The sequence below is a fragment of the Lithobates pipiens genome, unplaced genomic scaffold (genome assembly GCF_037356315.1).
Source record: "Lithobates pipiens isolate NorthernLeopardFrog02 unplaced genomic scaffold, aLitPip1_a1.2 Scaffold_18, whole genome shotgun sequence".
Classification (NCBI taxonomy): domain Eukaryota; kingdom Metazoa; phylum Chordata; class Amphibia; order Anura; family Ranidae; genus Lithobates; species Lithobates pipiens.
In genome coordinates this window covers 9,303,611-9,327,051 of record NW_027507758.1, presented here as the reverse complement: position 1 = coordinate 9,327,051, position 23,441 = coordinate 9,303,611, and the positions used below count along the sequence as shown (strand labels likewise).

General features: G+C 46.3%; 1 protein-coding gene across 1 annotated transcript in view; it reads left to right on the top strand.

The window, feature by feature from the left end:
* The window catches only part of LOC143986961 (ALK tyrosine kinase receptor-like), a 317,275-nt gene that overhangs the window by 230,336 nt on the left and 63,498 nt on the right, over positions 1 to 23,441 (top strand). The window contains exons 17-18 of the mRNA XM_077485377.1: positions 11,720 to 11,784; positions 21,753 to 21,882. Of these exons, the coding sequence (XP_077341503.1) occupies positions 11,720 to 11,784; positions 21,753 to 21,882 (195 nt within the window). The remainder of the gene's footprint in view (positions 1 to 11,719; positions 11,785 to 21,752; positions 21,883 to 23,441) is intronic.

Genomic DNA, 23,441 nt, shown 5'->3' with positions numbered 1-23,441 from the left:
CACATGTTCCTCTTCCCTTCCCAGACGTTCCTCTTCCCTTCCCAGATGTTCCTCTTCCCTTCCCAGATGTTCCTCTTCCCTTCCCAGACATCCCTCTTCCCTTCCCAGACATCCCTCTTCCCTTCCCTGATGTTCCTCTTCCCTTCCCTGATGTTCCTCTTCCCTTCCCAGATGTTCCTCTTCCCTTCCCAGACATCCCTCTTCCCTTCCCAGACGTTCCTCTTCCCTTCCCAGACGTTCCTCTTCCCTTCCCAGACATCCCTCTTCCCTTCCCAGACATCCCTCTTCCCTTCCCAGACGTTCCTCTTCCCTTCCCAGATGTTCCTCTTCCCTTCCCTGATGTTCCTCTTCCCTTCCCTTATGTTGCTCTTCCCTTCCCTGATGTTGCTCTTCCCTTCCCTGATGTTGCTCTTCCCTTCCCTGATGTTCCCCTTCCCTTCCCTGATGTTCCCCTTCCCTTTCCAGATGTTCCTCTTCCCTTCCCTGATGTTCCTCTTCCCTTTCCTGATGTTCCTCTTCCCTTCCCAGACATCCCTCTTCCCTTCCCAGACATCCCTCTTCCCTTCCCAGACGTTCCTCTTCCCTTCCCAGACGTTCCTCTTCCCTTCCCAGACATCCCTCTTCCCTTCCCACATGTTCCTCTTCCCTTCCCAGACATCCCTCTTCCCTTCCCAGATGTTCCTCTTCCCTTCCCAGACATCCCTCTTCCCTTCCCAGATGTTCCTCTTCCCTTCCCAGATGTTCTTCTTCCCTTCCCTGATGTTCCTCTTCCCTTCCCAGACATCCCTCTTCCCTTCCCAGACGTTCCTCTTCCCTTACGTTCCTCTTCCCTTCCCTGATGTTCCTCTTCCCTTCCCTGATGTTCCTCTTCCCTTCCCAGATGTTCCTCTTCCCTTCCCTGATGTTCCTCTTCCCTTCCCAGACATCCCTCTTCCCTTCCCAGATGTTCCTCTTCCCTTCCCTGATGTTCATCTTCCCTGACTTGATGTTCCTCTTCCCTTTACAGACGTTCCTCTTCCCTGCCCTGATGTTCCTTTTCTTTTCCCAGACATCCCTATTCTCTTCCCAGATGTCCTTCTTCTCTTCTCAGACAACCTTTGTATCTTCCCAGACATCCCTATTCTCTTCTCAGATGTTCCTCTTCTTTTTACAAACATCCCTCTTCCCTTCCCAGACATCCCTCTTCCCTTCCCAGACGTTCCGCTTCCCTTCCCAGACATCCCTCTTCCCTTCCCAGACGTTCCACTTCCCTTCCCAGACATCCCTCTTCCCTTCCCAGACGTTCAGCTTCCCTTCCCAGACATCCCTCTTCCCTTCCCAGACGTTCCTCTTCCCTTCCCAGACGTTCCTCTTCCCTTCCCAGACATCCCTCTTCCCTTCCCAGACATCCCTCTTCCCTTCCCAGACGTTCCGCTTCCCTTCCCAGACATCCCTCTTCCCTTCCCAGACGTTCCTCTTCCCTTCCCAGACATCCCTCTTCCCTTCCCAGACGTTCCTCTTCCCTTCCCAGACATTCCTCTTCCCTTCCCAGACATCCCTCTTCCCTTCCCAGACATCCCTCTTCCCTTCCCAGACGTTCCGCTTCCCTTCCCAGACATCCCTCTTCCCTTCCCAGACGTTCCGCTTCCCTTCCCAGACATCCCTCTTCCCTTCCCAGACGTTCCGCTTCCCTTCCCAGACATCCCTCTTCCCTTCCCAGACATTCCTCTTCCTTTCCCAGATGTTCTTATTCTCTTCTCAGACATCCTTTGTCCCTTCCCAGACATCTCTATTCTCTTCACAAACATCCCTCTTCCCTTCCCTGATTTGTTCATCTTCCCTGCCCTGATGTTCCTCTTCTCTTCCCAGACATCCCTATTATCTTCCCAGATGTTCCCCTCCCCCCCCCCCCCCCCCCAGACATCCTTTGTCCCTTCCCAGACATCCCTATTCTCTTCCCAGATGTTCCTCTTCTTTTCACAAAATCCCTCTTAACTTCCTCTTCCCTTCCCTGATGTTCAACTTCTCTGCCCTGATGCTCCTATTCTCTTCCCAGACATCCCTATTATCTTCTCAGACATTCCTCTTCCCTTCCTGCATATTCCTCTTCTCTGCACAAAGGTCCCTCTTTCCTTCCCAGATGTCCCTCTTCCCTTCCCTGGTGTTCATCTTCCCTGACTTGATGTTTCTTTTCTCTTCCCTTCCCAGACATTCCTCTTCCCTTCCCTGATGTTCAACTTCCCTGCCCTGATGTTTCTCTTCTCTTCACAAACATCCCTCTTCCCTTTACAGATGTTCCTCTTCCCTTTCCAGGTGTTCATCCTCTCTTCCCAGACATCCCTATTATCTTCCTAGATGTTCCTCTTCTCTCTCCAGACATCCTTTGTCCCTTCACAGACATCACTATTATCTTCCCTGATGTTCATCTTCCCCGAATGGATGTTCCTTTTCCCTTTCCAGACGTTCCTCTTCCCTGCCCTGATGTTCCTTTTCTCTTCCCAGATGTTCCTCTTCTCTTCTCAGACAAGCTTTGTCCCTTCCCAGACATCCCTATTCTCTTCTCAGATGTTCCTCTTCTTTTCATAAACATCCCTCTTCCATTCCCGGACATCCCTCTTCCCTTCCCAGACATCCCTCTTCCCTTCCCACATGTTCCTCTTCCCTTCCCAGACATCCCTCTTCCCTTCCCAGATGTTCCTCTTCCCTTCCCAGACATCCCTCTTCCCTTCCCACATGTTCCTCTTCCCTTCCCAGACGTTCCTCTTCCCTTCCCAGATGTTCCTCTTCCCTTCCCAGATGTTCCTCTTCCCTTCCCAGACATCCCTCTTCCCTTCCCAGACATCCCTCTTCCCTTCCCTGATGTTCCTCTTCCCTTCCCTGATGTTCCTCTTCCCTTCCCAGATGTTCCTCTTCCCTTCCCAGACATCCCTCTTCCCTTCCCAGACGTTCCTCTTCCCTTCCCAGACGTTCCTCTTCCCTTCCCAGACATCCCTCTTCCCTTCCCAGACATCCCTCTTCCCTTCCCAGACGTTCCTCTTCCCTTCCCAGATGTTCCTCTTCCCTTCCCTGATGTTCCTCTTCCCTTCCCTTATGTTGCTCTTCCCTTCCCTGATGTTGCTCTTCCCTTCCCTGATGTTGCTCTTCCCTTCCCTGATGTTCCCCTTCCCTTTCCAGATGTTCCTCTTCCCTTCCCTGATGTTCCTCTTCCCTTTCCTGATGTTCCTCTTCCCTTCCCAGACGTTCCTCTTCCCTTCCCAGACATCCCTCTTCCCTTCCCAGACATCCCTCTTCCCTTCCCAGACGTTCCTCTTCCCTTCCCAGACGTTCCTCTTCCCTTCCCAGACATCCCTCTTCCCTTCCCACATGTTCCTCTTCCCTTCCCAGACATCCCTCTTCCCTTCCCAGATGTTCCTCTTCCCTTCCCAGACATCCCTCTTCCCTTCCCAGATGTTCCTCTTCCCTTCCCAGATGTTCTTCTTCCCTTCCCTGATGTTCCTCTTCCCTTCCCAGACATCCCTCTTCCCTTCCCAGACGTTCCTCTTCCCTTACGTTCCTCTTCCCTTCCCTGATGTTCCTCTTCCCTTCCCTGATGTTCCTCTTCCCTTCCCAGATGTTCCTCTTCCCTTCCCTGATGTTCCTCTTCCCTTCCCAGACATCCCTCTTCCCTTCCCAGATGTTCCTCTTCCCTTCCCTGATGTTCATCTTCCCTGACTTGATGTTCCTCTTCCCTTCCCAGACGTTCCTCTTCCCTTCCCAGACATCCCTCTTCCCTTCCCAGACGTTCCTCTTCCCTTCCCAGACATTCCTCTTCCCTTCCCAGACATCCCTCTTCCCTTCCCAGACATCCCTCTTCCCTTCCCAGACGTTCCGCTTCCCTTCCCAGACATCCCTCTTCCCTTCCCAGACGTTCCGCTTCCCTTCCCAGACATCCCTCTTCCCTTCCCAGACGTTCCGCTTCCCTTCCCAGACATCCCTCTTCCCTTCCCAGACATTCCTCTTCCTTTCCCAGATGTTCTTATTCTCTTCTCAGACATCCTTTGTCCCTTCCCAGACATCTCTATTCTCTTCACAAACATCCCTCTTCCCTTCCCTGATTTGTTCATCTTCCCTGCCCTGATGTTCCTCTTCTCTTCCCAGACATCCCTATTATCTTCCCAGATGTTCCCCTCCCCCCCCCCCCCCCAGACATCCTTTGTCCCTTCCCAGACATCCCTATTCTCTTCCCAGATGTTCCTCTTCTTTTCACAAAATCCCTCTTAACTTCCTCTTCCCTTCCCTGATGTTCAACTTCTCTGCCCTGATGCTCCTATTCTCTTCCCAGACATCCCTATTATCTTCTCAGACATTCCTCTTCCCTTCCTGCATATTCCTCTTCTCTGCACAAAGGTCCCTCTTTCCTTCCCAGATGTCCCTCTTCCCTTCCCTGGTGTTCATCTTCCCTGACTTGATGTTTCTTTTCTCTTCCCTTCCCAGACATTCCTCTTCCCTTCCCTGATGTTCAACTTCCCTGCCCTGATGTTTCTCTTCTCTTCACAAACATCCCTCTTCCCTTTACAGATGTTCCTCTTCCCTTTCCAGGTGTTCATCCTCTCTTCCCAGACATCCCTATTATCTTCCTAGATGTTCCTCTTCTCTCTCCAGACATCCTTTGTCCCTTCACAGACATCACTATTATCTTCCCTGATGTTCATCTTCCCCGAATGGATGTTCCTTTTCCCTTTCCAGACGTTCCTCTTCCCTGCCCTGATGTTCCTTTTCTCTTCCCAGATGTTCCTCTTCTCTTCTCAGACAAGCTTTGTCCCTTCCCAGACATCCCTATTCTCTTCTCAGATGTTCCTCTTCTTTTCATAAACATCCCTCTTCCATTCCCGGACATCCCTCTTCCCTTCCCAGACATCCCTCTTCCCTTCCCACATGTTCCTCTTCCCTTCCCAGACATCCCTCTTCCCTTCCCAGATGTTCCTCTTCCCTTCCCAGACATCCCTCTTCCCTTCCCACATGTTCCTCTTCCCTTCCCAGACGTTCCTCTTCCCTTCCCAGATGTTCCTCTTCCCTTCCCAGATGTTCCTCTTCCCTTCCCAGACATCCCTCTTCCCTTCCCAGACATCCCTCTTCCCTTCCCAGACATCCCTCTTCCCTTCCCTGATGTTCCTCTTCCCTTCCCTGATGTTCCTCTTCCCTTCCCAGATGTTCCTCTTCCCTTCCCAGACATCCCTCTTCCCTTCCCAGACGTTCCTCTTCCCTTCCCAGACGTTCCTCTTCCCTTCCCAGACATCCCTCTTCCCTTCCCAGACATCCCTCTTCCCTTCCCAGACGTTCCTCTTCCCTTCCCAGATGTTCCTCTTCCCTTCCCTGATGTTCCTCTTCCCTTCCCTTATGTTGCTCTTCCCTTCCCTGATGTTGCTCTTCCCTTCCCTGATGTTGCTCTTCCCTTCCCTGATGTTCCCCTTCCCTTTCCAGATGTTCCTCTTCCCTTCCCTGATGTTCCTCTTCCCTTTCCTGATGTTCCTCTTCCCTTCCCAGACGTTCCTCTTCCCTTCCCAGACATCCCTCTTCCCTTCCCAGACATCCCTCTTCCCTTCCCAGACGTTCCTCTTCCCTTCCCAGACGTTCCTCTTCCCTTCCCAGACATCCCTCTTCCCTTCCCACATGTTCCTCTTCCCTTCCCAGACATCCCTCTTCCCTTCCCAGATGTTCCTCTTCCCTTCCCAGACATCCCTCTTCCCTTCCCACATGTTCCTCTTCCCTTCCCAGATGTTCTTCTTCCCTTCCCTGATGTTCCTCTTCCCTTCCCAGACATCCCTCTTCCCTTCCCAGACGTTCCTCTTCCCTTACGTTCCTCTTCCCTTCCCTGATGTTCCTCTTCCCTTCCCTGATGTTCCTCTTCCCTTCCCAGATGTTCCTCTTCCCTTCCCTGATGTTCCTCTTCCCTTCCCAGACATCCCTCTTCCCTTCCCAGATGTTCCTCTTCCCTTCCCTGATGTTCATCTTCCCTGACTTGATGTTCCTCTTCCCTTTACAGACGTTCCTCTTCCCTGCCCTGATGTTCCTTTTCTTTTCCCAGACATCCCTATTCTCTTCCCAGATGTCCTTCTTCTCTTCTCAGACAACCTTTGTATCTTCCCAGACATCCCTATTCTCTTCTCAGATGTTCCTCTTCTTTTTACAAACATCCCTCTTCCCTTCCCAGACATCCCTCTTCCCTTCCCAGACGTTCCGCTTCCCTTCCCAGACATCCCTCTTCCCTTCCCAGACGTTCCACTTCCCTTCCCAGACATCCCTCTTCCCTTCCCAGACGTTCAGCTTCCCTTCCCAGACATCCCTCTTCCCTTCCCAGACATTCCTCTTCCCTTCCCAGACATTCCTCTTCCTTTCCCAGATGTTCTTATTCTCTTCTCAGACATCCTTTGTCCCTTCCCAGACATCTCTATTCTCTTCACAAACATCCCTCTTCCCTTCCCTGATTTGTTCATCTTCCCTGCCCTGATGTTCCTCTTCTCTTCCCAGACATCCCTATTATCTTCCCAGATGTTCCCCTCCCCCCCCCCCCCCCCCAGACATCCTTTGTCCCTTCCCAGACATCCCTATTCTCTTCCCAGATGTTCCTCTTCTTTTCACAAAATCCCTCTTAACTTCCTCTTCCCTTCCCTGATGTTCAACTTCTCTGCCCTGATGCTCCTATTCTCTTCCCAGACATCCCTATTATCTTCTCAGACATTCCTCTTCCCTTCCTGCATATTCCTCTTCTCTGCACAAAGGTCCCTCTTTCCTTCCCAGATGTCCCTCTTCCCTTCCCAGATGTTCCTCTTCCCTTCCCTGATGTTCATCTTCCCTGACTTGATGTTCCTCTTCCCTTTACAGACGTTCCTCTTCCCTGCCCTGATGTTCCTTTTCTTTTCCCAGACATCCCTATTCTCTTCCCAGATGTCCTTCTTCTCTTCTCAGACAACCTTTGTATCTTCCCAGACATCCCTATTCTCTTCTCAGATGTTCCTCTTCTTTTTACAAACATCCCTCTTCCCTTCCCAGACATCCCTCTTCCCTTCCCAGACGTTCCGCTTCCCTTCCCAGACATCCCTCTTCCCTTCCCAGACGTTCCACTTCCCTTCCCAGACATCCCTCTTCCCTTCCCAGACGTTCAGCTTCCCTTCCCAGACATCCCTCTTCCCTTCCCAGACATTCCTCTTCCCTTCCCAGACATTCCTCTTCCTTTCCCAGATGTTCTTATTCTCTTCTCAGACATCCTTTGTCCCTTCCCAGACATCTCTATTCTCTTCACAAACATCCCTCTTCCCTTCCCTGATTTGTTCATCTTCCCTGCCCTGATGTTCCTCTTCTCTTCCCAGACATCCCTATTATCTTCCCAGATGTTCCCCTCCCCCCCCCCCCCCCCAGACATCCTTTGTCCCTTCCCAGACATCCCTATTCTCTTCCCAGATGTTCCTCTTCTTTTCACAAAATCCCTCTTAACTTCCTCTTCCCTTCCCTGATGTTCAACTTCTCTGCCCTGATGCTCCTATTCTCTTCCCAGACATCCCTATTATCTTCTCAGACATTCTTCTTCCCTTCCTGCATATTCCTCTTCTCTGCACAAAGGTCCCTCTTTCCTTCCCAGACATTCCTCTTCCCTTCCCTGATGTTCATCTTCCCTGACTTGATGTTTCTCTTCTCTTCACAAACATCCCTCTTCCCTTTACAGATGTTCCTCTTCCCTTTCCAGGTGTTCATCCTCTCTTCCCAGACATCCCTATTATCTTCCTAGATGTTCCTCTTCTCTCTCCAGACATCCTTTGTCCCTTCACAGACATCACTATTATCTTCCCTGATGTTCATCTTCCCCGAATGGATGTTCCTTTTCCCTTTCCAGACGTTCCTCTTCCCTGCCCTGATGTTCCTTTTCTCTTCCCAGATGTTCCTCTTCTCTTCTCAGACAAGCTTTGTCCCTTCCCAGACATCCCTATTCTCTTCTCAGATGTTCCTCTTCTTTTCATAAACATCCCTCTTCCATTCCCAGACATCCCTCTTCCCTTCCCAGGCATCCCTCTTCCCTTCCCACATGTTCCTCTTCCCTTCCCAGACATCCCTCTTCCCTTTCCAGATGTTCCTCTTCCCTTCCCAGATGTTCCTCTTCCCTTCCCTGATGTTCCTCTTCCCTTCCCAGACATCCCTCTTCCCTTGCCTGATGTTCCTCTTCCCTTCCCTGATGTTCCTCTTCCCTTCCCAGATGTTCCTCTTCCCTTCCCAGACATCCCTCTTCCCTTCCCAGACGTTCCTCTTCCCTTCCCAGACGTTCCTCTTCCCTTCCCAGACATCCCTCTTCCCTTCCCAGACGTTCCTCTTCCCTTCCCAGATGTTCCTCTTCCCTTCCCAGATGTTCCTCTTCCCTTCCCAGATGTTCCTCTTCCCTTCCCTGATGTTGCTCTTCCCTTCCCTGATGTTGCTCTTCCCTTCCCTGATGTTCCTCTTCCCTTCCCAGATGTTCCTCTTCCCTTCCCAGATGTTCCTCTTCCCTTCCCTGATGTTCCTCTTCCCTTCCCTGATGTTCCTCTTCCCTTCCCAGACGTTCCTCTTCCCTTCCCAGACATCCCTCTTCCCTTCCCAGACATCCCTCTTCCCTTCCCAGATGTTCCTCTTCCCTTCCCAGACATCCCTCTTCCCTTCCCAGACATCCCTCTTCCCTTCCCAGACGTTCCTCTTCCCTTCCCAGACATCCCTCTTCCCTTCCCACATGTTCCTCTTCCCTTCCCAGACATCCCTCTTCCCTTCCCAGATGTTCCTCTTCCCTTCCCAGATGTTCCTCTTCCCTTCCCTGATGTTCCTCTTCCCTTCCCAGATGTTCCTCTTCCCTTCCCTGATGTTCCTCTTCCCTTCCCTGATGTTCCTCTTCCCTTCCCAGATGTTCCTCTTCCCTTCCCTGATGTTCCTCTTCCCTTCCCAGACATCCCTCTTCCCTTCCCAGACGTTCCTCTTCCCTTACGTTCCTCTTCCCTTCCCTGATGTTCCTCTTCCCTTCCCTGATGTTCCTCTTCCCTTCCCTGATGTTCCTCTTCCCTTCCCTGATGTTCCTCTTCCCTTCCCAGACATCCCTCTTCCCTTCCCAGACGTTCCTCTTCCCTTCCCAGACGTTCCTCTTCCCTTCCCTGATGTCCCTCTTCCCTTCCCTGATGTTCCTCTTCCCTTCCCAGACGTTCCTCTTCCCTTCCCAGACATCCCTCTTCCCTTCCCACATGTTCCTCTTCCCTTCCCAGACATCCCTCTTCCCTTCCCACATGTTCCTCTTCCCTTCCCAGACATCCCTCTTCCCTTCCCAGACGTTCCTCTTCCCTTACGTTCCTCTTCCCTTCCCTGATGTTCCTCTTCCCTTCCCTGATGTTCCTCTTCCCTTCCCTGATGTTCCTCTTCCCTTCCCTGATGTTCCTCTTCCCTTCCCAGACATCCCTCTTCCCTTCCCAGATGTTCCTCTTCCCTTCCCAGACGTTCCTCTTCCCTTCCCTGATGTTCCTCTTCCCTTCCCTGATGTTCCTCTTCCCTTCCCAGATGTTCCTCTTCCCTTCCCAGACATCCTTTGTCCCTTCCCAGAATATAACAGAGTAAAACATAACAGAATAGAAAAAAAATGGAATGGAAAATAAAGGGATAGAATAGAAAATAGAATAGAAGAAAAACGAATAGAATATAATAGAGTAAATTGGCACAGAATACAAAATAAAAGAATAGAGAAAAAAATTGAATAGAAAATAAAGGTATAGGAAAAAAAAACCCAGAATAAAATAGATTAGGAATGGAATAAACTAGAAAGAATATAGCCAGCTTCTGAAAATCGAATTTCAAATAGAATAAATTTGAATTCAAATACAATAGAAAATAATAGAATAGACAGAAAAATAATAGCATAGAATACAATAGAAAGAAAGAGAAAGAATAGAAGAAATAGAATAGACAAAAAAGAAAAGCATAGAATAAATTAGAAAGAATATACCCTTCTTCTGAAGTTCGAATTTTGAATAGAATAAATTTGAATTCATATAAAATAGAAAAGAATAGAATAGACAGAAAAAGAAGAGAATACAATAGAAAGAATATAGCCTTCTTCCGAAATTCAAATTTCGAATGGAATACATTTAAATTCAAATACAATAGAAAAGCATAGAATAGAATAGAAAAAGAATATTGCCATTTGCCAAAATTCAAATAGAATACATTTTAATTCAAATAGAATAGAAAATAATACATTTGAATAGAAAGAAAATAAATATAAAATAATATAACCATCTTCTGAAATGTACATTTTGAATAGAATAAATTCGAATAGAATAGAAATAATGGCATATAAAAGAAAAGAATAGAATAAACAATAGAAAAATATAAAATGGAAAGACTATAACAACTATAATAACTGTTTTCCAAAGAATAGTAAACAAAATAAAACAATAGAATAGAATAATAAAATCAATGAAATAGAAAGAGTTCAACCTTCTTCCAAAATTTGGAACAGAATAAATTTGATTTAGAATGGAATTTGAATTTGAATCGATTCGAATTTTCCGAATTCGGTCGAAATTGAACTCGGATAAATTTGAATGGATTCAAATCTGAATAAACAAAATAAATTTCCCGAAAACGAATGAAATGTATTTAACAAAACAAATTTGTGTAAATCCTGAATCAAAACGCCAGCCGCTGTTTTTTTTTAGGCGCGGCTCTCTTATAAAAGCAATCCTAGCGGCTAACCAGCTGCTGGATTGCTTTTACAAGCAGCAAAAGGGGACTTCCCCCCCCACCCCGCCCCCACCCCCGGCACCTTCCACGGCTATACCGGGATCTCCTATCCCACCCGGGAGACTTGAGCTTCAGCCGAACCGAGCCGGGATTGGCTGTGGTGACCCGGAATCGATGACATCACTTCCAGTTTACCCGGATGTCAGCGGCGCCATTTCTAAAAAAAAATAAAAAAAAAATAAAATAAAAGCGTTAAAAAAACGCAGATCTTGGCGTTTTGAATTCTTTTAAGGGGGCAGAGGAGGGATTTGGGGACTTATAGATCCCTCCGCAAAGAGGACCTGTCACGTGGGATGTTTTACATTCCCCTCCGTCGATCCCGCAAAAAAAGCAAACAGCGATCGTCCCCCACATGTGAGGTATCGCCGCGAACGTCGGATCACGGGCAGCAATTCTAGCACTCTGTACATCTAATGTGGTGACCTGTGAAGGCTTTTAAAAACATCGCCGTTCGTTAGTAAAATGTCGATCATTTTTCGCCGTCGCACGAGCGTGGTGTGTTTGGTGTCTATTTACTCGACGTGAAATCATCTTTTATATATATATATATATTTTTTTTTTTACAAGAAACGGGGTTATGTGTTGTGGGGTTTATTTGCATTAGAATAATAATAAAAAAAAAAAATTGCATTTGAAAAAACCTCTGCGCAAATACCGCGTGACATAAAAAAAAAATTGCAACGACCGCCATTTTATTCTCTAAGGTCTCTGCTAAAAAAAATATATCAAGTTTGGGAGTTGGCGCACGACTTTGACGCGACTTGAGTGCCTGAGTGGGTAAAGCCGCATCGAAATCGTGCGAGCCTAAACGTCGCTGGGGTTTTCGGGTTTATGTCCGCTGCACCGAATTGTAATTGGTTGGATTTGTGAATGGAATCTCTGACTCCTCCTACACATTGATCTTCTGTATGATGAGTGTTGTTGTTGTTGTTGTTGTTGTTGTTGTTGTTGTCGTTCGCAGACTCTGCCGGAGGTGTGCTCTGAGCAGGATGAGCTGGATTTCCTGATGGAGGCGCTCATCATCAGGTGAGACCAGGGAGTGTCAACTATTGAGCTAAAGCCTGGCCCTCAAATGTGGCCCCTGATATCACCAAATGCCCCCCCCCCCCCCACATATTGTTCTGTATACAGCGCCTTGAAAAAGTATTCATACCCCTTGAAATTCCCCACATCTTGTCATTGTTACAACCAAAAACATAAATGTATTTTATTAGGATTTTATGTGATAGACCAACACAAAGTGGCTCATAATTGTGAAGTGGAAGGCTGAAATTCCAACTGTGTGTACGCGGCATTACAGGTTTTCTTCTAAGATTGTCCTGTATTTGTCTCCATCCATCTTCCCATCAACTCTGTTCCTGCTGAAGAAAACCATCCCCACCACATGATGCTGCCACCACCATGTTTCACAGTAGGGATGGTGTGTTCAGGGGGATGGGCAGTGTTAGTTTCCCCCACACATAGCCTTTAGCTTTTAGGCCAAAAAGTTCAATTTTGGTCTCATCTGACCAGATCACCTTCTTCCACATGTTTGCTGCCCCCTCCCCCACATGGCTTCTCACAAACTACAAACAGGACTTCTTATGACTTTCTTTCTCCAATGTCTTTCTTCTTGTCACTCTTCCATAAAGGGCAGATTTGTGGAGAGACGACTAATAGTTGTCCTGTGGACAGATTCTCCCCCCTGAGCTGTGGATCTCTGCAGCTCCTCCAGAGTTACCATGGACCTCTTGGCTCTTCTCTGATGAATGTTCTCCTTGCCCGGCCCGGTCAGTTTAGGTGGACGGCTATGTCTTGGTAGGTTTGCAGTTGTGCCCATACTCTTTCCATTTTCCGATGATGGATTGAACAGAGCTCCGTGAGATGTTCAAAGCTTGGCAGATTCCTTTATAACCTAACCCTGCTTTATACTTCTCCACAACTTTATCCCTGACCTGTCTGGTGTGTTCCTTGGACTTCATGATGCTGTTTGTTCACTAAGGTTCTCTAACAAACCTCTGAGGCCTTCACAGAACAGCTGTATTTATACTGAGATTAAATGACACATAGGTGGGCTCTATTTACTAATTAGGTGACTTCTGAAGGCAATTGGTTTCACTAGATTTTAGTTAGGGGTATCAGAGTAAAGGGGGGCTGAACACAAATGCCCCTCCCCCACACACACTTTTCACATATTTATTTGTATCATTTATCATTTTCCTTCCACTTCACAATTATGTGACACTTTGTGTTGGTCCATCACATGAAATCCCAATAAAATACATTTACGTTTTTGGTTGTAACCTGACAAGATGTGGAAAATTTCAAGGGGTGTGAATACTTTTTCAAGGCACTGTATATAATACTGGAGAGGAGTGTCAGAGACTGCAGAGATAATACAGGAAATGAGGGTCAGAGAGTGAGGAGAGGATACACATTGTTGGCTGGGGAGAGATATACACACACCCACCGGACACTTTATTAGGTCCCCCTTGCTAGTAGCTGGTTGGACCCCCTTTGGCCTTCATTCTTGGTGGCGGAGATACAACAAGGTGCTGGGAACATTCCTCAGAGATTTTGCTCCATAGTGACCTGATGACATCACACAGTTACTGCAGATTTGTCGGCTGCACATCCAATGATGCCGAATCTCCCGTTCCACCACATCCCAAAGGTGCTCTATTGGATGAGATGTGGTGAGTGTGGAGGCCATTGGAGGACAGGGACCTCATTGTCCAGTGGTGAGATGATTGGAGCTTTGTGACATGGGGCATTATCCTGCTGGGAGGAGCCATCAGAAAATGGGGACACCCCATCCCCCACACCATTACACCCCCACCACCAGCCTGAACCCGTGATATCCCATCCCCCCCACCATTACACCCCCACCACCAGCCTGAACCGGTGATACCCCATCCCCCACACCATTACACCCCCACCACCAGCCTGAACCGGTGATATCCCATCCCCCACACCATTACACCCCCACCACCAGCCTGAACCGGTGATACCCCATCCTCCACACCATTACACCCCCACCACCAGCCTGAACCGGTGATACCCCATCCCCCACACCATTACTACCCCACCACCAGCCTGAACCGGTGATACCCCATCCCCCACACCATTACACCCCCACCACCAGCCTGAACCGGTGATACAAGGCAGGATGGATCCATGGGCCAAATTCTGACCCTACCATCTGAATGTCGGAGCTGAAATCCAGACTCCTCAGACCAGACAACTTTTTTCCAATCTTCTATTGTCCAATTTTGGTGATCCTGTGCAAATTATAGCCTCAGTTTCCTGTTCTTATCTGACAGGAGTGGCACCCTGTGTGGTCTTCTGCTGCTGTAGCCCATCTGCTTCAAGGTTGGATGTGTTGTGTGTTCAGAGATGGTATTCTGCATACTTTATGTGCAACGAGAGGTTATTTGAGTTACTGTTTCTATCATCTCAAACCAGTCTGCCCATTCTCCTCTGACCTCTGACATCAACAAGGTATTTTCCTCCACACAATTGCCACTCACTGGATATTTTCTCTTTTTTCCACCATTCTCTATAAACCCGAGAGATGGTTGTGTGTAAAAATCCCAGAAATACTCAGACCGGCCCGTCTACAGCCAACAACCCATGCCACGTGCAAAGTCACTTCAATCCCCTTTCTTCCCCATTCTGATGTTCGGTTTGAGCTTCAGCAAGTCGTCTTCACCACATCTAGATGCCTAAATGCATTGAGTTTCTGTCTTGTGTTGTGTTACCAAGCAATAGAACAAGTGTACCTAATAAAGTGGCCGGTGAGTTTATATCCTGCAGTGCTCTATTACAGCCACTAGATGGGGCTGCGGTATTGGGAAAATATGTTTACTTTTAAGCTTAATCTAGTGGCCATAATGTGGTATTTTTCTGATTGAGGTATTTCAGAAAAAAACGGCCATAGATGGTGCTATCAGAGCAAAAAAGTGTGCTCATCTGCTCTGCTCCATCTAGTGGCTAAAATTTGGTATTTTCCTGATAGAGGTATATTAGGGGAAAAAATCAATCTGTTCCAGGTGAAAATAAAGCCTATAAAAAGGAAACTAAGGCAGCCACCACATAAAAGGACCAGTAAGCTGCAATATATGAGATTTTTGTTCTTGGATTTTGATCGTTTTGTAGACATTCCTTCTCTCTTCCCAAATATTTATTTTCTTTCCCTAAATGTTCTTCTTTCCTTTCCAGATGTTCCTCTTCTCTTCTCTGATTTCCTCTTCTCTTTCTTGATGTTCCTCTTCTCTTCCCAGACATCCTTTGTCCCTTCCCAGACATCACTATTCTCTTCCCAGACGTTCCTCTTCCCTTTCCTGATGTTCCTCTTCTCTCCACAGACATCCTTTGACCCTTCCCAGATGTCCCTCTTCTCTTCACAGATGTTCCACTTCCCTTCTCCGACATCCCATCCCGGATGTTCCACTTCCCTTCTCCGACATCCCATCCCGGATGTTCCACTTCCCTTCTCCGACATCCCATCCCGGATGTTCTACTTCCCTTCTCCGACATCCCATCCCGGATGTTCCACTTCCCTTCTCCGACATCCCATCCCGGATGTTCCACTTCCCTTCTCCGACATCCCATCCCGGATGTTCTACTTCCCTTCTCCGACATCCCATCCCGGATGTTCCACTTCCCTTCTCCGACATCCCATCCCGGATGTTCCACTTCCCTTCCCAGATGCTCCTCTTCCTTTCCCGAATGTTCCTCTTCCCTTCCCAGACATTTTCTCTTCACAGATGTTCCATTTCTTCCCAGCCATTCCTCTTAACAGATATTTTTCTTTTCTCTCCAGATGTTACCCTTCTCTTCCCTGATATTCCTCTTCTCTTCCCTGATGTTCCTTTTCTCTTCCCAGACATCCCTATTCTCTTCCCAGATAATCCTATTCTCTTCTTATAGATCCTTTCTCCCTTCCCAAAAGTTCCTCTTCCCTTCCCAAACGTTCCTCTTCTCTTCCCAGCCATTCCTCTTCACAGATATTTTTATTTTCTCTCCAGATGTTACCCTTCTCTTCCCTGATGTTCCTCTTCTCTTCCCAGATGTTCCTCTTGCCTTTCCAGATGTTCCTCTTCTTTTCCCAAGCATCCCTCTTCTCTTCCCTGATCTTCCTCTTCTCTTCCCAAACATCCCTCTTCTCTTCCCTGATGTTCCTCTTCTCTTCCCAGATGATCCTCTTCTCTTTTCAGACATCCTTTGTCCCTTCCTAGACATTCCTCTTCTCTTCACAAACATCCCTTCCCAGATGTTCCTCTTCCCTTCCCAGACATCACTATTCTCTTCCCAGACGTTCCTCTTCCCTTTCCTGATGTTCCTCTTCTCTTCTCAGACATCCTTTGTCCCTTCCCAGATGTTCCTCTTCTCTTCCCAGATGTCCCTCTTCTCTTCACAGATGTTCCACTTCCCTTCCCCGACATCCCATCCTGGATGTTCCACTTCCCTTCCCAGATGCTCCTCTTCCTTTCCAGAATGTTTCTCTTCCCTTCCCAGACATCCCTTTTCTCTTCACAAATGTTCCATTTCTTCCCAGCCATTCCTCTTCACAGATATTTTTCTTTTCTCTCCAGATGTTACCCTTCTATTCCCTGATATTCCTCTTCTCATCCCAGATGTTCCTCTTCTCTTCCCTGATGTTCCTTTTCTCTTCCCAGACATCCCTATTCTCTTCCCAGATAATCCTATTCTCTTCTTATAGATCCTTTCTCCCTTCCCAAAAGTTCCTCTTCCCTTCCCAGACGTTCCTCTTCTCTTCCCAGCCATTCCTCTTCACAGATATTTTTATTTTCTCTCCAGATGTTCCTCTTCTCTTCCCTGATGTTCCTCTTCTCATCCCAGATGTTCCTCTTCTCTTCCCTGATGTTCCTCTTCTCATCCCAGATGTTCCTCTTCTCTTCCCAGACATCCCTATTCTCTTCCCAGATGATCCTCTTCTCTTCTCAGACATCCTTTGTCCCTTCCCAGACATCCCCCTTCCCTTCCCAGATGTACCTCTTCCCTTCCCAGATGTACCTCTTCCCTTCCCAGATGTTCCTCTTCTTTTCCCAAGCATCCCTCTTCTCTTCCCTGATCTTCCTCTTCTCTTCCCAAACATCCCTCTTCTCTTCCCTGATGTTCATCTTCCCATCCCAGATGTTCCTCTTCTCTCCCCAGACATCTTTTGTCCCTTCCCAGATGCTCCTCTTCCTTTCCCGGATGCTCCTCTTCCCTTTCCAGACATCCCTCTTCTCTTCACAGATTTTCCATTTCCCTTTCCAGACATTCCTCTTCTCTTGCCCATCACACAGACAAGTCGATGTTTTTTGTACCTTAATGCTTCAGTTCACACTAGTAGGATTCCTCGCTGTGCACTAATAAATGTAGAACATGTTGCATTTTTGTTGGTCACATTCCAACTCTCTGGTGCACAAAGAATGAAATCAACCATCAAGTTAAAAAAGAAAATGAAAGCCGAGTTCCACCCACATCTTTGTAGCATAATGCATATTGATCAAATATAATTCATGTCATCAGCGCTGCCTTTAGAAGATAATTATCGTTAAAAAATACCTTTTGATTTTCCATTCCTGTGGATTCCCATTATACTTGAGGGCAGGAGAAGCCCACAAACAGATCCTTCCAGGATACGGCCGTGCTGTATTCACAGCTTGCACCGCCCCTTTCTCGCACATGCGCAGTAATAGCACGGGCACTATACAGGTTGCCATCACAACGGGCGGGGTCGTCGGAAGTGCCCGCCCCATTGTTATGGCAAACTAGCCCTCGGCGCCGCCCACTGACTCCTGGGCAATGGTGACACACATCTCCCAGGAGCAGTAGCGAGAAGAGGAGCCGAGGGAAGTGACGTCAGAAGCCACGGTGAGGAAGCGGAAGATTAGAAGGGACCAAATAGAAACAGGGATTAAAAGGTAAGTAAGAAAAAATAATTTTCTCCACATGTCATTTGTTGTGTTATTTGCTGCACATTTACAGTGCCTTGCGAAAGTGTTCATCCCCCTTGAACTTTTCAACCTTTTGCCACATTTCAGGCTTCAAACATAAAGATATAAAATTTTAATTTTTTGTGAAGAATCACCAACAAGTGGGACAGAATTGTGAAGTGGAACGAAATCTATTGGATATTTGAAACTTTTTTAACTAATAAAAAAATGAAAAGTGGGGCGTGCAAAATGATTCGGCCCCCTTGCGTTGATACTTTGTAGAGCCGCCTTTTGCTGCGATTACAGCTGCAAGTCGCTTGGGGTATGTCTCTATCAGTTTTGCACATCGAGAGACTGAAATTCTTGCCCATTCTTCCTTGCAAAACAGCTGGAGCTCAGTGAGGTTGGATGGAGAGCGTTTGTGAACAGCAGTTTTCAGCTCTTTCCACAGATTCTCGATTGGATTCAGGTCTGGACTTTGACTTGGCCATTCTAACACCTGGATACGTTTATTTGTGAACCATTCCTTTGTAGATTTTGCTGTATGTTTGGGATCATTGTCTTGTTGGAAGATAAATCTCCGTCCCAGTTTCAGGTCTTTTGCAGACTCCAACAGGTTTTCATCCAGAATGGTCCTGTATTTGGCTGCATCCATCTTCCCCTCAATTTTAACCATCTTCCCTGTCCCTGCTGAAGAAAAGCAGGCCCAAACCATGATGCTGCCACCACCATGTGTGACAGTGGGGATGGTGTGTTGAGGGTGATGAGCTGTGTTGCTTTTACGCCAAACATATCGTTTTGCATTGTGGGCAAAAAGTTGGATTTTGGTTTCATCTGACCAGAGCACCTTCTTCCACATGTTTGGTGTGTCTCCCAGGTGGCTTGTGGAAAACTTTAGATGAGACTTTTTATGGATATCTTTGAGAAATGGCTTTCTTCTTGCCACTCTTCCATAAAGGGCAGATTTGTGCAGTGTACGACTGATTGTTGTCCTATGGACAGACTCTCCCACCTCAGCTGTAGTTCTCTGCAGTTCATCCAGAGTGATCATGGGCCTCTTGGCTGCATCTCTGATCAGTCTTCTCCTTGTCTGAGCTGAAAGTTTAGAGGGACGGCCAGGTCTTGGTAGATTTGCAGTGGTCTGATACTCCTTCCATTTCAAAATGATCGCTTGCACAGTGCTCCTTGGGATGTTTAAAGCTTGGGAAATCTTTTTGTATCCAAATCCGGCTTTAAACTTCTCCACAACAGTATTACGGACCTGCCTGGTGTGTTCCTTGGTCTTCATGATGCTCTCTGCGCTTTCAACAGAACCCTGAGACTATCACAGAGCAGGTGCATTTATACAGAGACTTGATTACACACAGGTGGATTCTATTTATCACCATCAGTCATTTAGGACAACATTGGATCATTCAGAGATCCTCGCTGAACTTCTGGAGTGAGTTTGCTGCACTGAAAGTAAAGGGGCCAAATAATTTTGCACGCACCACTTTTCAGTTTTTTATTTGCTAAAAAAGTTTAAAAAATCCAATAGATTTCGTTCCACTTCACAATTGTGTCCCACTTGTTGGTGATTCTTCACAAAAAATTAAAATTTTATATCTTTATGTTTGAAGCCTGAAATGTGGCAAAAGGTTGAAAAGTTCAAGGGGGCCGAATACTTTCGCAAGGCACTGTATGTAAAATTATTTTTTTTTTGGGTGGGGGAACTCCGTTTTAACAAGCCTTGTGATGTGTTCTACGCACACCAGTGGGCACTTGTTATATGCATCTTACTGTGGTGTGAATGGGCCCTTAGTAGTTAACGCCACATTCCCAGCTATTGAGAGGCCATTCAGTGGCCCAAGAACCAGTTCAGAATAAGTGAAAGGAGCTTCCGCATCTGTGATGCCGCGTATACACGACCAGACTTTCCAGCAGACTAGGTCCTAAGGGATTAGTCCGCCGAACAATCCGATCATGTGTGTGGGCTAGTCCGATCGTTTTTCGGGAAAAAAAAAAATCAGACGGACCTAGAAATAGAACATGTTTCAAATCTATCCGACTGACTCAATTCCAACAGGACTAAAATCGGGAAAACCGTTCGTCTGTGTGCTGGTCCAAATACGACGCAAGGGAAGCAATTGGCTACTGGCTATTGAACTTCCTTGTTTAGCCCCGTTTACGTCATCACGTTCAAAACAAACGGACTTACGAACGGACGTAGTGTGGCCAAGTCCGTTCGTTCGGAAAGTCCGTCGGAACTCCACCAAAAGTCAGTTGGGAAGACCTTCGGACTTAGTCCGTTTGTTCAGAAAGTCCGTCGGAACTCCGCCAAAAGTCTGTCGGGAAGACCTTCAGACCTAGTCTGCCGGAAAGTCCAGTTGTGTGTACGCGGCATAAGAAGCGATTTAAGGCCCATTATACTCTTACCACCACCAAAGCCACTTCAGCTCAGTCTTCTGTATGGATTAAAAAGGTGCGATTTTGAGGTTTCAGCCCTTGTACACACGGTTGGAGATTCCGACAACCAAATCCGTCGGATTTTGTCCGATGGATTTTGTCCGACGGATTTTGTCCGAAACTGTTGCATACACACGGTCGGACAAAGTTGTTGGAATATCCGACGTGGGACACAAAGAAGGGAAAAGGGGCAAAAAAAAAAAAAAAAGGGCAGCAATGGGACTTTATATGAAACAAGACATTGAGGGTCAATTAAATCAATCAATAAAATAATATTTTATTGGCGATGCACGGGGAGATACTACAATAAGTTAATAATACGTCAATGTTATAATACATAAATATATACAAAAAAAATATAATAAAATAAAATAAATAAAAAACATATATGATAGTAACATAGTCAGATTCATATTATATAAGCATTAATGTATATACTTCATATTATAGTAACATAATTACACATAATTAGTAGCAGACCAATAGTATATCCCAAAGTGCATATACAGTAGAAACCAATAAAATGAATTTGATGATTTAAATAAATAAATCAAACCCATGGGGGAATCTTGGTTATTGGGGCAAAACATCCACTGGTAAAAAGATTCCCCCATGGGTTTGGTTTATTTATTTAAATCATCAATTCATTTTATTGGTTTCTACTGTATATGCACTTTGGGATATACTATTGGTCTGCTACTAATTATGTGTAATTATGTTACTATAATATGAAGTATATACATTAATGCTTATATAATATGAATCTGACTATGTTACTATCATATATGTTTTTTATTTATTTTATTTTATTATATTTTTTTGTATATATTTATGTATTATAACATTGACGTATTATTAACTTATTGTAGTATCTCCCCGTGCATCGCCAATAAAATATTATTTTATTGATTGATTTAATTGACCCTCAATGTCTTGTTTCATATAAAGTCCCATTGCTGCCCCCTTTTTTTTTTTTTTTTGCCCCTTTTCCCTTCTTTGTGTCTAAATATCGGGGATGGAGCTCGGTGTACCGGATGGTCACAGCTCATATAAAGTCCCACCTGTTATTCTTTCTATATAAACTGATTAGGAATATCCGACGTGATGACGTTATTTCGTTACAACGGGGACTACGTTCAGGCTAGTAGCCAATAGCTTTGGTGTAGGAATTTGATCTGAGCATGCGTGGCACTTTGTCTCCAATCGGAATTCTCTACACATGATCGGAGTATGTCCGATCGGAGCATTTTGTCGGAAAAATTTTACCGGCAAGTTAGAAAACTTGGTCCGTCGGATACTCAGACGGAAACAGCCCGATGGAGACCACACACAGTAGGAAAATCAGACAAAACGGTCCAATCGGACACATTCCGTCGGAATCTCCGACCGTGTGTACAAGGGCTTAGAGGTTTGAGATTCTGAGATGTCCCCAATGCTCCATAAAAGCCAAAACTCCAAATTTCACTCATCTCCACTGCTGGCCACTTTTATTCATTTATTGGTTGTCATTATTTGTTGTTGGAAATCTTTCTGTTTCATGACTGTTTTTTTGTTACTGAAAATGATTATAAACGATAAAATGTGTGTGCCGGTTGGGTGAGCCATGTCCATCTCTCTTCCCAGTAAATTCAACCACCAGAACATTGTGCGTTGCATTGGCGTCAGTCTGCAGGCTCTGCCGAGATTCATCCTGCTGGAACTTATGACTGGAGGAGATCTGAAGTCCTTCCTCCGACAGACACGACCCAGAGTGGTGAGAGGAGCAGACGACCTTATTAATTGTTTCATTGCGTCCCAACGTAACGTATACAGTGGTGTGAAAAAGTGTTTGCCCCCTTCCTCATTTCCTGTTCCTTTGCATGTTTGTCACACTTAAGTGTTTCGGAACATCAAACCAATTTAAACAATAGTCAAGGACAACACAAGTAAACACAAAATGCAATTTGTAAATGAAGGTGTTTATTATTAAAGGTGAAAAAAAATCCAAACCATCATGGCCATGTGTGAAAAAGTGATTGCCCCCCTTGTTAAAACATACTATAACTGTGGTTGTCCACACCTGAGTTCAATTTCTCTAGCCACACCCAGGCCTGATTATTGCCACACCTGTTCACAATCAAGGCATCACTTAAATAGGAGCTGCTTGACACAGTAAGGTCCACCAGAAGATCCTTAAAAGCTACACATCATGCCGAGACCCAAAGAAATTCAGGAACAATTGAGAAAGAAAGTAATTGAGATCTATCAGTCTGGAAAGGGTTATAAAGCCATTTCCAAAGCTTTGGGAATCCAGCAAACCACAGTGAGAGCCATTATCCACAAATGGCGAAGACATGGAACAGTGGTGAACCTTCCCAGGAGTGGCCGGCCGCCCAAAATTACCCCAAGAGCGCAGCGACGACTCATCCAAGAGGTCACAAAAGACCCCACAACAACGTCCAAGGAACTGCAGGCCTCACTTGCCTCAGTTAAGGTCAGCGTTCATGCCTCCACCATCAGGAAAAGACTGGGCAAAAATGGCCTGCATGGCAGAGTTCCAAGGAGAAAACCACTGCTGAGCAAAAAGAACATCAAAGCTCGTCTCAATTTCTCCACAACACATCTTGATGATCCCCAAGACTTTTGGGACAACATTCTGTGGAGCGATGAGACAAAAGTGGAACTCTTTGGAAGGTGTGTGTCCAAGTATATCTGGCGTAGAAGGAACACTGCATTTCATAAAAAGAACATTATACCAACAGTAAAATATGGTGGTGGTAGTGTGATGGTCTGGGGCTGTTTTGCTGCTTCAGGACCTGGAAGACTTGCCGTGATAAAAGGAACTATGAATTCTGCTGTCTACCAGGAGATCCTGAAGGAGAATGTCTGACCATCTGTTCGTGTACTCAAGCTGAAACGAACTTGGGTTCTGCAGCAGGACAATGATCCTAAACACACCAGCAAGTCCACCACCGAATGGCTGAAGAAAAACAAAATGAAGACTTTGGAGTGGCCTAGCCAAAGTCCTGACCTGAATCCTATTGAGATGTTGTGGTATGACCTTAAAAAGGCCGTTCATGCTCGAAAACCCTCTAATGTAACTGAATTAGGACAATTCTGCAAAGATGAGTGGCCCAAAATTCCTCCAGGACGCTGTAAAAGCCTCATTGCACGTTATCGCAAACGCTTGGTTGCAGTTGTTCCTGCTAAGGGTGGCCCAACCAGTTATTAGGTTTAGGGGGCAATCACTTTTTCACACAGGGCCATGATGGTTTGGATTTTTTTTTCACCTTTAATAATAAACACCTTCATTTACAAATTGCATTTTGTGTT